Raw genomic sequence first — 19,722 nt, 5'->3', positions numbered from 1 at the left:
ACATTTGGGGGGCTAGATAACTCTTTGTTGTAGGGGACTGTCTTGTGCATTGTGATGTGTTTAGCAGCACCCCTGACCTCTACTCAATAGGTTCCCGTAGTACCATGTCCCCTAGTCATGACAAACAAAAATGTCCAAATTGCCCAATGTCTCATATGAGGGGCAAATCTCCCCCAGTTGACAGTCACTAGAATGGTTGAATCTGCCTCTATTCCTTAGTAACTTTATGACTTGGAGTTAAGAAGGGATATAAAGAAGTCCAGGGAGGGAGCAGAGAAGGAATAATTTCATAGTAGGTGGCTTCAGGAAGCATCTTTATTAAATAGGTATGCAGAGTCCAATTTCCCTATGAATTCTAGTTTATTTGCCAAGCTCAAGAATATCCTGAATCTGTAAGCACAGTGCATTTTGCCTGGCAAGTTATAACTTATCAATTACAGGTTACATGAGATGCATTAGGATGGAGGGGCCTTAGTGTTTTGACCTCAGAGATGGTGTAGGCAGGAATATTCAGCAGGCTATAAATATCCAACATATTCTTGTATAACCTATTATGCCTTGTTAGGTTAATACAAGGTGTCATTTTTGAGACCTAGTACTTTGTTGGCAATTCACTATGAATTTGGGAAAGGAAGAAACCAAAGCAAAGAAATGCTTAAATGGCTAGGAAATGCCATATGGCTCACTAATAAGGTGTCTTGGGCACTTGTACACCTTGCCAAATGCTGATTTTCTCTTGAGTTTTTTCTAGCCTTAGAAAACCGTCAGCTAAAATCCCAACTGCAAATTAGTGAGCCCACTGGAATTTCTCAAGTTTTTAAACTTACTGGTGTTTATTCATTCCATCACAGTTAATTCTCAAGTATGTTTAGCTCCATTGCATACATAAGAAAGGTCATTAAAAAGCATTTAAGGCTTTTTGTTGTCCATGTTTCTTACAGGTCTTTCTCCTAATCACCCTCTAACTCTCACTGACGCAGACTAGAGATGCTGATATTACCAGTTTCTGCGTTAGGAAACAAAAGATCTAGTGCTAAATTTCCTGCCAGTTGGTTTCATCACTTTCTACATAAAGCTAATACACCTCCCCCATGTATTTTATACGTATCCTCGGGAAAATATAGAAATCAATCTATGTCATCTCAGCCTCTCCACACAATCTGACACATTTCATTACTTCTTCCTTTTTTGAAATACATTTCAATTTTGGTTTTCATGATACCACCTTCTCCTTGACTTCCAGCTGCCCATCTGTTTCCATCTGTTTCCATGACCCTTTTTGACAGATTGTTCTCTTAAACTTGTGCTCTTCTTCACCACTCAGTAGACAGATATGACAATGGGCCCTTTTCTTTATGCAAACTCTCCCTGAGTGATCTCCAGCCTCATAGTTTCAATTAAATACCATTCATTTGCTAATGACCCTCAGATTTCTACGTCGAGGCCTGAATTTTTTCAATGAGCTTTGAAAGTCATACATCCAATTTTCTACTCACCAAAACCTCTTGCATCTAATAGGCATATTAAAATTGCTATAGCTAAAAAAGAACTCTTTATTCACCATCCCTCCAACTCATTCCTTGTCCTGTCTGCCCAAGATCCCAGCCAAATGGGAAAATTTATATCCCCTCACTCCTTACCTCAACCAGCTCTCTGTCGCTCTGCTTAGGAAATTTCCTCACCACCCTCTCCCTACTCTCAGGCCATGTTAATTCAAACACCATCTCCCTCAGTTAAACTTCCTGCTTAATGCGCAGTTCTGGGGTGTCCCTAGACCTCTTATTCCAACCTTCTCTTAATACCCAAAAGGCTCCTGCTTGTTATAATTCTTCAAGGAGGGGTGTGGGGCGAAGTACCATTCCTGAAACTCATCTTTGATCGCTGCATTGGTTAGCCTATGTGGTCAGGGCACAAACCTTTTGTGCCCTGACCACATAGGATAAATGTCACTTTTGAAGTGACATTTATAATGCAGCAGTTTTGACACCAGGGTTTGACCTTACTGCAAATAAACAAAAAACAGAAAGATTTTGATACGGATAAGTACCATTAATCCTTCTGCATGTTTTTATTAACAAATAATCAATAAATAAATATCCTTATCACATTCTAGGGTCTCAACCATCCCCTGATATCTGTGGATATGTACAAACATGGCATAAAGAAAACATGGTATAAAATATCCATATATCAAAACTCTTATGCCAAAATGACTACATTGAATAAGCCAGGATAATAAATAAATGTATCAGTTTCATAAAACTAATCAGAATAAATGTTTTAGATACTTCCGTTTAACTGCAAAGGTTTAAAATGTCCATGTGTAAAAATTAAAAATTCTAAAAAAAAAAAACTCTTAAAATCTTACAGCTACCAGTGCCAATCCTTAAAGGGTGGAAATCAGCTCTGACTTTAAAAATACTATAAAAAATAAAATGACACCTAGATAGTGGCTCCAGGTAAATACGCAAATAATGGATACAAGACATGTGCTCTATCTAAAAAATAAAGTAGAAATTTGCCTTCTAATGGTTGGTAAAAAACAGTCCGAGAAGTAGACTTTATTTTCTCATTGTAAACACACCCTAAGTGAATTGTCATCCTTTCTATTGCAGCCAGATGAAAGACAGGACTCTGGAATAGTGGGGTACTTTGAGCAATAAACATACAAACAAGAACACCAAGGCCATTTTTGTCATCCAGCCTCAGGATAATTAGGCTGCTTTGACTGAGGGTACAGGCTATCGACTGGCAGGGGATGAAAGTCACCTAGAGGCTACAAGGCACAGAGGTTTTATTTAATAGTTGTTTTTTGCTGTTTTGGCAAAAGGGTGCTTAACTAGGAGTTTCAGGTGTAGTGTAATAACACCAAAACCCGAAGTGAGGTGCTACCAGATTTAGACATTTTAAGTCCTTCCCCCACATGGAGGGAGGTATAGAGGGTCTAGGAGAAGAATTATTTGGAGGGTGTCATTAGCATGCTGTTACTCCCACACACCCCTCCTAGCCGGCAAGGGTACTGGGCTTCTCAGAGAGAAGGGCTTTTATGGGGCAACTCAGACAGCTTCGCATGCGCCCCTTACAGTTTGGGGTGATGCTGTGCATTGGTATCTAAATCACGCCTGGGAAATCTAATGGGAAAAGGACGGCTGGAGAGGCTTGTACTGCACAGTAAGGGTGGGAAAGTGGGGAAGAGACTGCACTCCCAAAGAGTGTTGGGGCAAAGGGTAACTGAGCGTTCCCCCAGGAACCGGATGTGGGTTATTAGAGAGAGGCAGGCTGGGTTTATTGGATCCTGTCCAAGAGATCAGGATGGGACAAACAGATTGCATTTTAGAAAGTTGCTTTCATGGTTGCAGAAGCAGGGAATTTACTTTCCTGGATGTGAATGAGAAACACACAGCCCCGGTTGCTACTGGCAGCCATCTTGGACCAGGAAAACATCTTGTCCAGAGGTGAAATGTGACAAAAAGAGGAGAACAGAGCAGAAAAACCAACAGAAAAATGAACTATGAATCGTGGCCAAATGGTACATAAACTCCACCTGCATCTGAACTTCGTGCTGATGTGAACCAGCGGACGCCCTGCCAAGCTAGATTGAGCTGAGTTTTCTAGTATTTGTCACTGAAAGCACTTCATTTTATAATCTTTCCTAAATGGTCTGGGAGAACAGCCACAGCCCAAGTTTGCACTAGACTAGGACCGTCCATTTTGCAGGAAAATGCAAAATAATCAGAATGCCAACTTCATCTTGGTTCTTGGAGTGAACTCTATCCCTAGGGGAAGATGTAGAGTCTAATCCAAATGAAACATTAATTGAAAGATGGACTTCTTTTGGATGGAATGTAAGAAACAAGGAGAGTCAATTATATGTTACCTGGTAATGAACTCTCTGGAAGCCAGAAGAAACTGACTGCAGGTCCTAATGAGAAAATGGAAAAAAAAAACAAAACAAAACCCATACACCGTAAGATTAGTTTGAACAAGCTGCCTCAACTCCATCAACTAAACGCCCAATTTTATATTATTAAGCCCATCTGGAAAGCATCTTACTCTCCCCAGTCCCCCAAGGTTAAACAATGAAGATAATGCCAAGAATAATAAAAGCACACCCAGTTGGACTAAGAGAAGAAAGGCCATTTAGCTATTGAAACTTATAAATCCTAAATAGCGTTTAGAGGTAAGTGATATAATTTCAAGGAGAGAGAAGACCAAAAGTAAAAGACAGGCAATTTTGTTGTAATAAATGGGGGTCCTATTTAACTTGCACCTGGACTTTTGGCTTGTGCAGTAAGCTACTTAAGTCCCCTTAGGCACTTAGGAAGAATTTATTTATCTAAGACCAAAAACATACTGTCATGATAATTGTGTTTATACTGATAAGTTGCTTGGCAAACACAAGATTTCATAGACTGAAAAGAAAAAATCACTGCCCACCTCTGCATTATCACGAAGTGCAAATTAACAGGGTTGAAATTAATGAGGCTTTACTGGAAGATTCTGAGAGCCAGGCTCCCTTTATAAAGTTTTATAACTAAATTGTCACCACTGTCATGTCCTGCAGGCTTCCTTGTTAACGAGCATAGTGATTCTATTTACAGATGTCAGCAATCCTGGCTACCTGGGTAGCTGCTTCCCAAAGGCTTTATCAACTCACTCTCTGAGCCCAAGTTTAAAACTTTTCTTCTTTATTTGTGCTTGCTCTTTCCTTTTTTTTTTTTTTTTAAGAATCCTACTTTTAGTTGTTGAATATTGGTGTGATAAGCATAACAGTAAGTTAATTTTCAACAAAATCAATTCATCAGTCATATATTTTGCTACTGTGGAATCTTAAGTTACCCAAGTGTTTAAAAAAAAAAAAAAAAGCTTGGTATCAATTATGAGTCACTTTTTTTATTGCAGGCTTTTTTTTGAGGGAAGTTCCACAATAAAAGACCAACATTATTTTGAAAAAATGAGTTACTATATGTTCTAGGATTGATTTGGACCTGAGTCACATGTTAAAAAGTTCACAAATTTTAACACGTTAAATTTATCTTCGGTAAAAATAGCCAAATGAAGCCACAAGTATAAACTTTGTTGACTTTTCTTCTCTCACCCTTATTAGTATTCACAGTTTGGCAACTATCTCAAAATATTCTACATTCCCAGTTCCATCTCTATCCTTCACAATGCTGAAGAGAAAAATTAGTAATTTTTACATTCCTTTATGCCTCCTGAGTTTATTTCCACCAAGAGAAACAGACTCTAATGTTCAAAGCTAAGTAGCTACAATTTGAAGGGATTTTAAACACTATATATCTTCTTTATTTGTGATATTTACTTATGTATAATGTGTTGTCTGGAAGAGAGTTGCTCCTCTTGGGGTATTTATCAAAATCACGCAACAGCTTTAAAAATATAAATGTCTAGACCACATCCCAGAAAAGTGATTCTAATGTGCATCTTTCACCAAGAAACAAAGACAAAGAAGTGGCTGTTTATGCTTTTTGCCATTTGTAGAACAAGACACTGAATACTCTCCCTTGAAATTTTGCAAAAACAACCCATGACCACTGCAGTGATGGATCTGGGTTCTCCTGGCTTTGCTGGTGCAGTTCAAGTTCATGGGAATGTCACATATGAGACCTCCTCCTTTCTCTTTCTCTATGGTAAGACCAGATTGAGAAAAAAAATAATAGATTATTCCTTTGTGTTCTGACACAAATTCTTTTGAAATCTAGGTTTTTCTTTCCTGTAGAAGTTACATTTAAAAACAAATTTAGCTGTCTCTGACAGAAGTCTGTACTAGATGCAAAACATTAAGTAACGCCAAATCTGTTTTCCTTTATTATTTATCAGTGCCCTTTGAAATTCTGTATAGTTCAAAAAACACAGGTGAGCTGTCTGGCAAGACAAGGAGTTCCAGGCTATAGTTATGGATCACACTGGAGCAACATGGTGCTGTACTTAACCCAATCAATCCTTTCCCACTCCAACCACCCGAAGAGGAAAAACAGCAGTGGGGATGGGGAGGGAGAAGATGCAGTGTATGCTTAAGAGACAAGGAAGACAAGGCCACCATATTTCCATTTCCTCCCCAAATGCATCATCTTAGAAGTAAATATAGATGGCTGATAATTACTGACAAAAATGGAAAACTGAGCAGAGTAAATTATTGGCTAAAGAAACTCACCTCCTGCAGGCGATCTATGTACATACGGCAAGTCTCCAAATCACAGTCTCCACGCACAACTAGAATACCCAGAGGGATGGCTAAGGGTGAAGGAAAGAGAAAAGTCTAAAATAACATATTTGATTTTTCTATTTTGGCATAAATGCATTTTTTATGGTTAAAAAAGACCTCTCATAAATATAGTTGTTTTTTTGGGATATTTCACTATCTCCCGGCACCTCTTCTATGAGCTCAGTCTCTTTACTTATGCAGTTTTCATATTCTTTCCTTGCATGATCCATGTTGCCCCTTGCCACCTGGCCAGCCTTCATTTCATTTTGTCTTAGTGTCCCTGATAAGAGGTATAATGTCATGGAAACAGTAGACTGACAGGGCCAGAGGCTGTTCACAGCCAGCTGCTAATTTATGCCTGCATTTGCAAGAGCCAAAGTACCAGAGAGGAATTAAAAAATCATGATTCTGGACACTTACCTCTTTCCCTCTTAAATGCATGGGGCTTAATCTTTATGTCACTTTGCAACAGTTCCCTATTTAAGAGACACAAGCTACTCAAGGCACTGTTGTTACCTGGTGGCCAACGCCAGAATGAAATAGGCAAGAAACATTAAAAAAAAAAAAGCTTCTAGAAGGTTCATAGCTTAAAAATCCAACTGATTTTAAAGACGGTCAGTGTAAATGTGGTAGCAGCAGGGCTTCAGAAAACAATGAGGAGAAGCTGTTACATGCCTTAAATACCTTTTTTAGGTGGTGGTAAATGTCATACAATGGCTTTAGTGGATAGAAACTCCTACTTCAGATATAACCATAAGATTCCTGAAAGACTGAAAATAGTCTCCTTCCCAAAACTTCAAAAACTGTATGTGTACATTTCTGATTTTAAAAATTCAGTTATACTATTAAACCCATGATTTAAAAAATATTTCAAAATCTTGAAGCAACCAACTAGAGATCAACAAGGAGATGACAGGACAGTGGTGTCCACTAAAGATTTTTAAAAATCTTTCACTCATTGAATTTTTAAAGCCTCATCATCAATAAATAGGTCTGAAAATGCAAAGTGCTAGGGCTTTAAAAATGAATTATACAGAGAATAAAATAGATTTAAATGCATGGGAAAATCCTGAGGAACTCACCAAGTTGTAGAAAAGACACACATATAAAAAATAATAAATGAAACATAGGCTATGGTAAATGTATGAACTTAGTCACTTGAAAACTATAGGAGAGAGAGACTAAGTCTTGCCTGGAGGGTAGATTTTAGGCTCTCTGAAGGATATGGAGCCCCACTGGTCTCTTAGAGAAGCAAGAGTTGTCTAGAGAAAAAGATATAGAGCTTGCTTCTCAACGTTACCTCCTAGATTGGTTCCACTAGGGAGATCAATACCACTACCTCATACCTTTAGGTTCCCAAAGTGCTTCAAACACAAGCTGGAAGGCATCCATCATCTTGCAGAACTACGTAAGCCTATGAATCAGTATGGACTCTCTCACCACAGGAATAAGACTTATTTCCTTTTACAACCCCAATGTCTGGTAGATATTCAATAAAAGTTTGTTTAAAAAAAAAAAAAAAGATGGGGAGTGGGGAGGAGGAAGACAGGCTTAGGGCCTGTTCAAGTGAGAAAGAGAAAGTGTGTCTTTAAGAGCTAAGTCTACTTTCCAGGATAGACAAAGAAGAAGAGTTTGGAGCAGGAGTAGAGAGTGTGCATTGGGTTGGAGCTTGCCTTTGCCTATTCTTCCAGAAGCTAAGCAAGAGAACAGCAAGCAAAAGGGTGAGGAACCATGTAAGTATCACATGTTTGGGGGAATAATAATCTGGAAAAATACTTTTTCTCCTTTTTTGAATATATACAGAAATATCCAAAAAGTCTTCAGTATGGTAATCATGCATCTTTGAAAGGAATGAAAGGGAAATTCAATAAAGAGATCCCTAATAGTAGTGACTAAAGTAATCATCCTCAGCTAGACTATTAAATAGGTCCAAATAAGGTGACCTACTTAGGTAGGAGAAGAATAAGGATTTCTAATACTTGAGGAATGATGAGGAAAACCTAGAATTTTGGCCTAGAAAGTAAATCAAATGTTGTAGAAATAGAACACAGTTATAATTATCATGAGAATCCATGTTAGAATCTTTCTCTTAATTTCAAATGTGCAAATGTAGAGAAATAAAATTTCATTAATATTTACCTATTTACTTAAACGAGGAGACACATTATATGGAAATGCAGGAATTTGGTCAACACCTCTGACTATCAATGCTTGAAGTTAGTCTGGCCATAAATCCAATATACTTGGTAGCAGATATTTTAAACTACAATTAGAGATTGGATATTCCAGACCTAAAATAATGAATGTCTAGGAAAAAGTTTTCAAAGATGTGTCATTCATTTCTACTAAGGGTATAAAATCAGCAACTTTGCTTATTCCTCAAGAAGCTGATTAACAGAAATGGTGTATTTGATTGATATTAGCTATTCAAATGGGGTAAAAAAAAAAATGGCATCCTATACCACAATTTCATAGCATGATTACTGACAACTGTTGTCAAATTTATCCTATGAAGGTACAGAAAGAATTCACAGTCATTCTCTCTTGGATTCAAACCCCAGTGCTACTTTGGTCTTACAAATTACTCATGTTTGCTGTTTGGTCTTGCAACTTCCTCAATTCCTTTGATTCTTGGATTGAAGGCTATAGTATTTAGAATAGGTATCTTCTAGGATTTTGTGAAGATTAAATACAATACTATATTTTAAAATGAATAACCAGATGTTAGTCAATGTTAGTCTTCCCTCACTCCCTTTACTAAATTTTGAGCATCTTGAGCTAGAAAATGGATACATCCAATCATCTGTCTTTCAATTTATCATACTACAAGGATTAGCTGGTAGTAGTTCCATAAGTTATATCCTGTTTACTTAAAACTAACATCTACTCTTTCTTTGAGGGTAAAGATAACTGTAGTACAAAAATACTGTAATCTGACACTTCCATTTGAGACTTTACATGGTGAAGAGAAACCAGAAACTTGTGGAAAATTACCACCTTCCTTTTACACTGCTGACAACCAACTGCCAAACCTCACTGAAGTTTCCTTCATCTTAATTGGGAGCAGTGAGACTACTTATCACCCAAGCATCAGCATTACTATTCCTGATCTTGATGATTCATCTGATTTTAGCCTTAGAGATTTTATTTGACTCCAATAAGCATCAGCCAATACTCAACCTATAGTACATAATGGAACTTTTATTGCAGGGGTCAAACGGAGTTTACAAGTTCTAACTAAGCAATAAAGAACAAGCTGGTTTCTAGATTAAGAAGGCAGATTTAACACATACTTACTTCTCTTGCACCAGAAATGCTACTAAATTACAGCACATGAATTTTAAAAAGACATAAACCAACAAAGAAAGAGGAGAAACAGTGAGGAGAAAATGGTAATGAATAAAGCATATGGAAAATTGGTAACTGACTCAGAGCCCCTATAGAGTCTAATCCTAGACTATGGGTGGGGATGGATAAGAACTAATTTACACTGCAAAACCCTCGGAGATGTGCAAACTGGCAACATCAGTTGCAGCTAAAATAAGAAGCACTGGATATTAAATCACTAGATTCCACCACCCACTCTTGGTAGGTGGAGTTACTTTACAGAAAATGGGGATTAACTGATCATCTACAGAATGCAGAGATCCCCAACTTTCTTCTCTCACTAGACTCTCCAAAAGCTGGCAGCAGAACCCTACCTTCTTAGAAAGAGATCTGAAGACTCTTCTCTGGGGAATCCTCAGAGTTAAGAGAAAGTATTCCATCCATGAAATATAAACATGATTGTATTAAAAGATGAAGAATATGAAGAAGAAAAAGGAAAAGAAGCATCATTCAGAGAACAAACAAGTCCTTGAAATTTGATAGAATAGAGTTTAATAGAAAGGTTAGAAGATGAAGTTGAGGAAATCTCCACAAAAGAAGAGCAAAAATAAAAAGAGGCATAAAATAGGAGGGAAAAGGTAAGAACAATAGGACTGGCCCAGTGGTCCAACATTCCAATAATAGGAGTTCTAAAAACCAGAGAAAAATAGAGAGGAGTAATTATCAGAAACAAACAAAAAATCAAGACTATTTCTTAGAACTGAAGAACATCAGTTTCCCACTTGAAATGGCCCAACAAGTACAATAACAAAAGAACAATAGGAAGACATTTTATTTTGAAGTTTAAGAATATTGGGAACAAATAGAAGAGTCTACAAGTTTCCAAATAGGAAAAACTAGATGGCAAACAAAGGATCAGGGATTAGACTGTTTTAAACTTCTCAAAGGCAACTGTACAGTCAGAGAACCAATGAAACAATGTGTTCAGAATTATAAGACTTTTACGCATAATCCAAACTATCAAACTAGTCCAAGGATTGAATAAAGGACACACCCTCTACTAAAAAGTTACTGCAGAACGTGCACCCACAAAAGTTGAGTTTGCAACAAGAATGAGGAATACAGGGGATATAACAAATGGGGAATCCAACAAAGAAAAGATTTTTAAAAAATACCCCTCCAAGGGATTGGGCTAGAAGAGTCTAGGGTGACAGATATATTGGGGCACTCTGACTCAATAGGCAGAGATGTAGAGAGCTGTCAACATTGAGTCTCATCAACATTGGAGAGTTATTTTTCAACCAAAGGATAGAATGTCTAAGTGAGTCTGAACCAGTTTCTTACAATCACCCCCAGATGTGCTCTGCCTTAACCTGTTCTTGTGAGAAAGAGTTAGGTCACGGTGAGGCAGAAAAATTCAAAGAATTCCATCCCCTCTAACCATAGTTCCACTTAATAGCTAGAACCCACCTTAACACCCTGCCAAATGCTTTCCAGAATGCAGTCATGACCCTGCCCACTAAATCCTCGTAGAATGGGCTCATGGGCACTCTCAGGGAAGCCAAAGCCAGACAGTAATCCTGAGACTCTTTTCAGCTCTCTCGAAAGCCTTCAACTAAAAGTGAAAGCATCATCGCTTCCTTGCAGAGGGAGGTTTAGGATTGCTACTTGCTGTTTCAAAACCACTCTATCTGAATTAGGGATGCATATATTGGTGACAAATATATACCTATGAAGAGAATGGCAAGTACAAAAATCTGTATACCGGGGTTATCTTAGTAGGAGAGGGATAAGGGGAGATACTTGTTCTGTTTCTTAATCTGGGTGGGAGGTACATTTTACTGCTAATCATTTTATATACATACATATGTGCATATATGTGTGTATCTGTGTATATATATATAGGGGTATAGGTGTGTGTATATATATGTGTGTATATGTATGTATAGGTATGTGTATATATATGTATGAACATTTATGAACAGAACATGTATGTGTGTGTTTATGTGTGTATGTATGTGTGTGTGTGTATATATACATATATATATATGTGTATATATATGTATAGTATTTCAGAATTGAAAATAAGAAATACAACCTATCTGTGGCAACTGATTTTAATGATAGTGGTGCCAAAGTTCACTGCATATTCTCTGATGTTTTCTGTGAATTAGACAAAAGTAGAATTTAGCATCAAATAGGAAAATGAGGGAAAACAGTAGAGAAGTCATCAAAAGCCCCCAAATGACACCTACTGCTGCGATCCATCTCAAGCAATGGACACGGCATATTGAGCAGTCATAACCCTTTGGCTTGTCATGGCATATGTACTTGTTTGCGTGTGTGTTTATATAACAAGCAGCAGGATGATCTCTCTGCCTTATCTGGGCCTCAGAAGTGTCTAGAGCAGCAATGTCCAACAGACCTTTCTGCATGTCCAATGCAGGAGCCACTAGCCACATGTCATATCGAGTATTTGAAATGTGGCCTGCATGACTGAGGAACTGAGTTTTTATCTTATTTGATTAATTTAAAGTTTAAATAACCATATGTGGTTAGTGAGCATTAGAGTGTTGTTCTCTGTGGAACCAAAAAGTTGAATGTCCTTAGTACCAGATTCAATATATTTCAAAACCATCCATGTTTTAACCTTTCCGTGAGTAGCGCATAGATCCAACAAACAAAACCACTTTTCTCTTTGCCCCTACCTAGTTGGATTCAATGTGCTTCCTAATTCCTAGCAGTAGTATTCCTCGGTTGACTGAGGACAAATTTATTTCCCTTATTCTATATCCTACCTTTCTTAATCACTTCTCTGACCCTCCTATCAAAACATACTCTTAGATCTTTCTTGGTACTTTGGTATAAATGACTAATAATTAATTAAAGGGTTAACCCTCTAAGAAGCACTTGAGTTTCAACATATTTGAAATTTGGGCTAACATGATTGTCACAGACTAAATGTTTGGGTGTCCCCCAAATTCATATGTTGAAGCCTTAATCCCCAGTGTGATGGTATCTGGAGATGGGTCTTCTTTGGAGGTAATTATGGTTAGATGGGGTCATGAGGGTGGGACCCTCATGATGGGATTAGTGTCCTTATAAGAAGAGACACCATAGAGCACTCTCAAGCTCACTCTCTCTCCCCCTTTGAGGACACAGCATGAACACAGCAGTCTTTAAGCCAGGAAGAGAGCTCTCACCAGAAACCAAATCAGCCGGCACCTTGATCATGGACTTTCCAGCCTCCAGAACTGAGAGAAAATAGGTCTCTATGGTTTAAGTCACCAGGCTATGGCATTTTATTACAGCAGCCCTAGCAGACTAAGAAACTGAAAATCTTTGACAAATTTAGGTAAAGAAATACAAAAGAAATTGTGGAGTTGACTGGCAATCCTCAGCCCTGAGGATTATACTACCCATTACTTCTTCCCAGCCAAAACATGAGCCCTGCCCTGGTTCCCCTCTCAGGCTTCACCCTGGCATCCATTAACCTCCTTCCCCTATTTCTGTTTGTTTAAATGCCTCATAATCCAGAATGCAATTTAATTAATTGGTTGAGACTAGGGTGGTGTGGGAAGATGCCAAGTTAGCGTCTCCTCACAACTAGGGTGCTTGCCGGCCACTGGTGGGGGATCCTGATGCCCGAGGAGACAGGAGGAACCCCCAAGTGAACCACCACCCCATGCAGCTTGTGGGATTTTGGTTCACAAGCCAGGATTGGGCCGAAGTTCCTGCGGTGGGAGCTCCGAGTCCGAACCACTGGACTAACAGAGAACCTCAGACCCCAGGGAATATTCATCGGAGTGAGGTCTCACAGAGTTCCTCATCTCAGCACCAAGACCCAGCTCTACCCAACAGCCTACAAACTCCAGTGTTGGAAGCCTCGGGCCAAACAACCAGTAAGACAGGAACACAATCCCACTCATAAAAAAAAAAAAAAAAATGAGACGGCAAAAAAATATGTCACAGATGAAGGAGCAAAGTAAAAAGCTACAAGACCAAATAAATGAAGAGGAAATAGGCAATCAACCTGAAAAAGAATTCAGAGTAATGATAGTAAAGATGATCCAGAACCTCGGTAACAAAATGGAGACACGGATTGAGAAAATACAAGAAATGTTTAACAAAGATCTAGAAGAACTAAAGAACAAACAAACAGAGATGAACAACACAATAACTGAAATGAAAAATACACTAGAAGAAATCAATAACAGAATAACTGAGGCAGAAGAACAAATAAGTAAGCTGGAAGACAAAATGGTGGAAATAACTGCCAAGCAGCAGAATAAAGAAAAAAGAATGAAAAGAATTGAGGACAGTCTCAGAGACCTCTGGGATAACACTAAACGCAACAACATTCGAATTATAGGGGTCCCAGAAGAAGAAGAGAAAAAGAAAAGGTCTGAGAAAATATTTGAAGAGATTATAGTCGAAAACTTCCTTAACATGGGAAAAGAAATAGTCACCCAAGTCCAGGAAGCACAGAGAGTCCCATACAGGATAAACCCTAGGAAAAACACACCAAGACACATATTAATCAAACTAACAAAAATTAAATTCAAAGAAAAAATATTAAAAGCAGCAAGGGAAAAAAAAAATTAACATACAAAGGAATCCCCATCAGGTTATCAGTTGATTTTTCAGCAGAAACTCTGCAGGCCAGAAGGGAGTGGCAGGATATACTTAAAGTGATGAAAGAGAAGAACCTACAACCAAGATTACTCTACCCAGCAAGGATCTCATTCAGATTCGATGGAGAAATCAAAAGCTTTTCAGACAAGAAAAAACTAGGAAATTTAGCACCACCAAACCAGCTTTACAACAAATGCTAAAGAAACTTCTCTAGGTGGGAAACACAAGAGAAGAAAAAGACCCACAAAAACAAAACAATTAAGAAAATGGTAACAGGAACATACATATATATACTGTCTAAAAGGGACCCACTTCAGACCTAGGGACACATACAGACTGAAAGTGAAGGGATGGAAAAAGATATTCCATACAAATGGAATTCAAAAGAAAGCTGGAGTAGCAATATTCGTATCCAATAAAATAGACTTTAAATTAAAAATTATTAAAAGAGATAAGGAGGGGCACTACATGATGATCAAAGGATCAATCTAAGAAGAAGATATAACAATTATAAATGTTTATGCACCCAACATAGGAGCACCTGAATACATAAGGCAAATGCTAACAACGAGGAAAGGAGAAATTGACAGTAACACAATAATAGTAGGGGACTTTAACACCCCACTTACACCAATGGACAGATCATCCAAACAGAAAATAAATAAGGAAACACAAGCTTTAAATGACACAACAGACCAGATAGATTTAATTGTTATTTATAGAATATTCCACCCAAAAGTGGCAGAATACACTTTCTTCTCAAGTGCCCATGGAACATTCTCCAGGATAGATCACACCCTGGGTCACAAATCAAGCCCCAGAAAAGTTAAGAAAACTGAAATCGTATCAAGCATCTTTTCTGACTACAACACTATGAGATTGGAAATCAATTACAGGGAAAAAAAAACTGTAAAAATCATGAATACAAGGAGGCTAAACAGTGCGCTACTAAGTAACCAAGGGATCACTGAAGAAATCAAAAAAGGAAAAAAAAACTACATAGAAACAAATGACAATGAAAACAAGATGACCCAAAACCTATGGGACGCAGCAAAAGCAGTTCTAAGAGGGAAGTTTATAGCAATTCAATTTCACCTCAAGAAACAAGAAAAATCTCAAATAAACAATCTAACCCTACACTTAAAACAACTACAGAAAGAAGAACAAAGAAAACCCAAAGTCAGTAGAAGGAAAGAAATCACAAAGATCAGAGCAGAAATAAATGAAATAGAAACAAAGAAAACAATAGCAAAGACCAATAAAACTAAAAGCTGTTTCTTTGAGAAGATAAACAAAATTGAAAAACCCTTAGCCAGACTCATCAAGAAAAAAAAAGGGAGAGGACACAAATCAATAAAATTAGAAATGAAAAAGGAGAAATCACAACTGACACCGCAGAAATACAAAGGATTACAAGAGACTAATATAAACAACTATATGCCAATAAAATGGACAACCACGAAGAAATGGACAAATTCTTGGAAAGGTACAATTTTTCAAGACTGAACCAGGAAGAATTAGAAAATATAAACAGACCTATCACAAGTAATGAAATTGAAACTGTAATTAAAAATCTTCCAACAAACAAAAGTCCAGGACCAGATGGCTTCACAGGCAAATTCTATCAAACATTTAGAGAAGAACTAACACTGATCCTTCTCAAAAGCTTCCAAAAAATTGCAGAGGGAGAAACACTCCCAAATCCATTCCACAAAGCCACCATCACCCTGCTACCAAAACCAGAAAACAATATCACAAAAAAAGAAAATTATAGACCAATATCACTGATGAACATAGATACAAAAATCCTGAACAAAATAGTAGCAAACAGAATCCAACAACACATTAAAAGGATCATACATCATGATCAAGAGGGATTTGTCCAGGGATGCAAGGATTCTTCAATATACACAAATCAATCAATGTGATATACCATATTAACAACTTAAGGAATAAAAACCATATGATCACCTCAATAGATGCAGAAAAAGCTTTTGACAAAATTCAACACACATTTATGATAAAAACTCTCCAGAAAATGGGCATAGAGGGAACCTACCTCAATATAATAAAGGCCATATATGACAAACCCACAGCAAGCATCATGCTCAATGGTGAAAAACTGAAAGCATTTCCACTAAGATCAGGAAGAAGACAAGGATGTCTACTCTCACCACTCTTATTCAACATAGTTTTGGAAGTCCTAGCCACAGCAATCAGAGAAGAAAAAGAAATAAAAGAACACAAATGGGATAAGAAGAAGTAAAACTGTCACTGTTTGCTGATGACATGATACTATACATAGAAAATCCTAAAGATGCCACCAGAAAACTACTAGAACTAATCAATGAATTTGGGAAGGTTGCAGGATACAAAATTAATGCACAGAAATCTCTTGCATTCCTATACACCAACAACAAAAAATCAGAAAGAGAAATTAAGGAAACACTCCCATTTACCATCGCAACAAAAAGAATAAAATATCTAGGAATAAACCTGCCTAAGGAGGCGAAAGACTTGTACTCAGAAAACTATAAAACACTGATGAAAGAAAACAAAGATGACATAAACAGATGGAGAAGTATGCCATGTCCCCGGATTGGAAGAATCAAAATTGTGAAAATGACTATACTACCCAAGGCAATCTACAGATTCAATGCATTCCCTATCAAACTACCAATGGCATTCTTCACAGAATTAGGACAAAAAATTTCACAATTTGTATGGACACACAAAAGACCCCGAATAGCCAAAGTAATCTTGAGAAAGAAAACTGGAGTTGGAGGAATCAGGCTCCCAGACCTCAAACTATACCACAAAGCTACAGTAATCAAGACAGTATGGTACTGGCACAAAAAAAAGAAATATAGATCAATGGTACAGGATAGAATACCCAGAGATAAACCCATGCACATATGGTCACCTAATTTATGACAAAGCAGGCAAGAACATACAATGGAGAAAAGACAGCTTCTTCAATAAGTGGTGCTGGGAAAACTGGACAGCTACATGTAAAAGAATGAAATTATAACACTACCTAACACCATACACAAAAATAAACTCCAAATGGATTAAAGACCTAAATGTAAGACCAGACATTATAAAACTCTTAGGGGAAAACATAGGAAAAACACTCTTTGACATAAACCACAGCAAGATCTTTTTTGACCCACCTCCTAGAGTAACAGAAATAAAAACAAAAATAAACAAATAGGACTTAATTAAATTTAAAAGCTTTTGCACAGCAAAGGAAACCATAAACAAGATAAAGACAACCCTGAGAATGGGAGAAAACATTTGCAAATGAAACAAGAGACAAAGGATTAATCTCCAAAATATACAAACATCTCATGGAGCTCAATATCAAAAGAACAAACAATCCACTTAAAAAATGGGCAGGAGACCTAAATAGACATTTCACCAAGGAAAACATACAGATGGCCAAGAGGCACATGAAAAGATGCTCAGCATCACTAATTATTAGAGAAATGCAAATCAAAACTACAATGAGGTATCACCTCATGCTGGTCAGAATGGCCATCATCAAAAAATCTAGAAACAATAAATGCTGGAAAGGGTGTGGTGAAAAGGGAACCCTCTTGCACTGTTGGTGGGAATGTAAATTGATACAACCACTATGCAAAACAGTATGGAGTTTCCTTAAAAAACTAAAAATAGAACTACCATATGACCCAGCAATCCCACTCCTGGGCGTATACCCTGAGAAAACCATAATTCAAAAAGAGACATGCATCACAATGTTCACTGCGGCACTATTTACAATAGCCAGGACATGGAACCAACCTAAATGTCCATCGACAGATGAATGGATAAAGAAGATGTGGCACATATATACAATGGAATATTATTCAGCCACAAAAAGAAACAAAATTGAGTTATTTGTAGTGAGGAGGATGGACCTAGAGCCTGTCATACAGAGTGAAGTAAGTCAGAAAGAGAAAAACAAATACCGTATGCTAACACATATATATGGAATCTTAAAAAAAAAAAAAAATGGTACTGACGAACCTACTTGCAGGGCAGGAATAAAGATGTAGACATAAGAGAATGGACTTGAGCACACGGGGTGGAGAGGGGGAAGCTGGGGCAAAGTGAGAGAAGCATCAACATATATACACTACCGAATGTAAAATAGATAGCTAGTGGGAAGCGGCATCATAGCACAGGGAGATCAGCTCGGTGCTTTGTGATGACCTAGAGGGGTGGGATAGGGAGGATGGGAGGGAGGCTCAAGAGGGAGGGGATATGGGGAATATGTATGCATATGGCTGATTTGCTTTGGTGTACAACTGAAACTAACACAGTATTGTGAAGCAATTATAATCCAATAAAGATCTATTTTAAAAAAGTAATTGGTTGAGAAATCCATTATATATTTCACATTGCATGCTCTGGATTTTATGTCTGAAATAAAATGCCACGGGTCATACTAATTAATTTCGTTTTCTACAGTTGAAGTTAGGACTACTTGAAGTCATTATGCAAATTTATGCCAAATAGTGCATAAATTAACACCATTCGTCTTCAAAAAATCTAAAATCTTCTAGCAACCAATCCACAAGTGTACTCTTTTATCTATAAGAAACTTCTGAAGGATATATGCACTAAAAAGATATATATAAATCATGGTTTCTAAAATATATATTTCACCACAAATGATAAGCAGAGTCAGGAAATAGAGCAGGCTTAGATATCCCATATATGGAACTGAATTGCCCAAAACATTGAAAACCAAAGTTCTTAAAGGCTATTAAAGAGAAAATGCCTAGAGTTTTAAGAAAACCTGAAAAATGTTTTCCAAAGAGTCAGAGGTATGATGCAAAAGACAACCAAATAGTTTCCTCAAGACAATTCTCAACTTGATTGAAGAAAGACAAAAGATCTTGTGGACCAACTCTGAGATGAACATCGCTCCCCCCTCCCCAAGATCTCTGAAGCAATTTTATTCTGGTACAGCCATAGCAGTGTGAGTCAACTGTGTTGCGGCCAGTGAATTCAGTGCACGGGAGCCTCAGGTTAACAAAAATGCAAACTTTCTGAGTTCCCAGATGCAAAACTATTTCCTGCTGGACTGAGTGAGGAGCCCTCAACCTGGCACAGCTGCCCTGAGCCTGACGGTTCAGAGAAGCGGCGATGAGAGGAAGAGGGGGATGGCTGAAGCCATTCATTGTCTTCTATTAGTGAATCCTACCCTCCGCCTCTAGAAAAGCCAGCTATACCTGAACAGACATTTTGCACATGTATATTCTGGTAGCATAATCTAAGCCATGTTATATTTAAAGATATACAATCTTGAGTTGTGTTACAAGGGTTTAGGGCTGGGTGGAATAAATCTGGGTGAAGAGGAAAATGATAATAATGATTTTGTGATAACGAGTTTTGCCGTGTTTGTTAACCTTTGCCACAATCCTAAGAGGTGGATATGATTATTCCTATTTCTAAAATGAGGGAACTCAGTCTCAGGAAGATTACGTAATATGCCCTGAAATGTCGCAGCTACGAAACGGAGCACC

At 37.7% G+C, this 19,722-nt stretch overlaps 1 protein-coding gene across 9 annotated transcripts in view; it reads right to left on the bottom strand.

The window, feature by feature from the left end:
- The window catches only part of DGKI (diacylglycerol kinase iota), a 468,554-nt gene that overhangs the window by 84,557 nt on the left and 364,275 nt on the right, over positions 1 to 19,722 (bottom strand). For 8 of the 9 annotated variants that reach the window (XM_059933287.1, XM_059933290.1, XM_059933289.1 and 5 more), the window contains 2 exons: positions 6,176 to 6,255; positions 3,878 to 3,922 (listed from right to left, as the gene is read on the bottom strand). In XM_059933287.1, coding sequence (XP_059789270.1) covers positions 3,878 to 3,922; positions 6,176 to 6,255 — 125 coding nt within the window. The remainder of the gene's footprint in view (positions 1 to 3,877; positions 3,923 to 6,175; positions 6,256 to 19,722) is intronic. The other variant, XM_059933288.1, reaches the window with a different exon arrangement.

The sequence above is a fragment of the Balaenoptera ricei genome, chromosome 9 (genome assembly GCF_028023285.1).
Source record: "Balaenoptera ricei isolate mBalRic1 chromosome 9, mBalRic1.hap2, whole genome shotgun sequence".
In the NCBI taxonomy this organism is placed as follows: Eukaryota; Metazoa; Chordata; class Mammalia; order Artiodactyla; family Balaenopteridae; genus Balaenoptera; species Balaenoptera ricei.
This window is presented reverse-complemented; position numbering and strand designations above follow the sequence as displayed.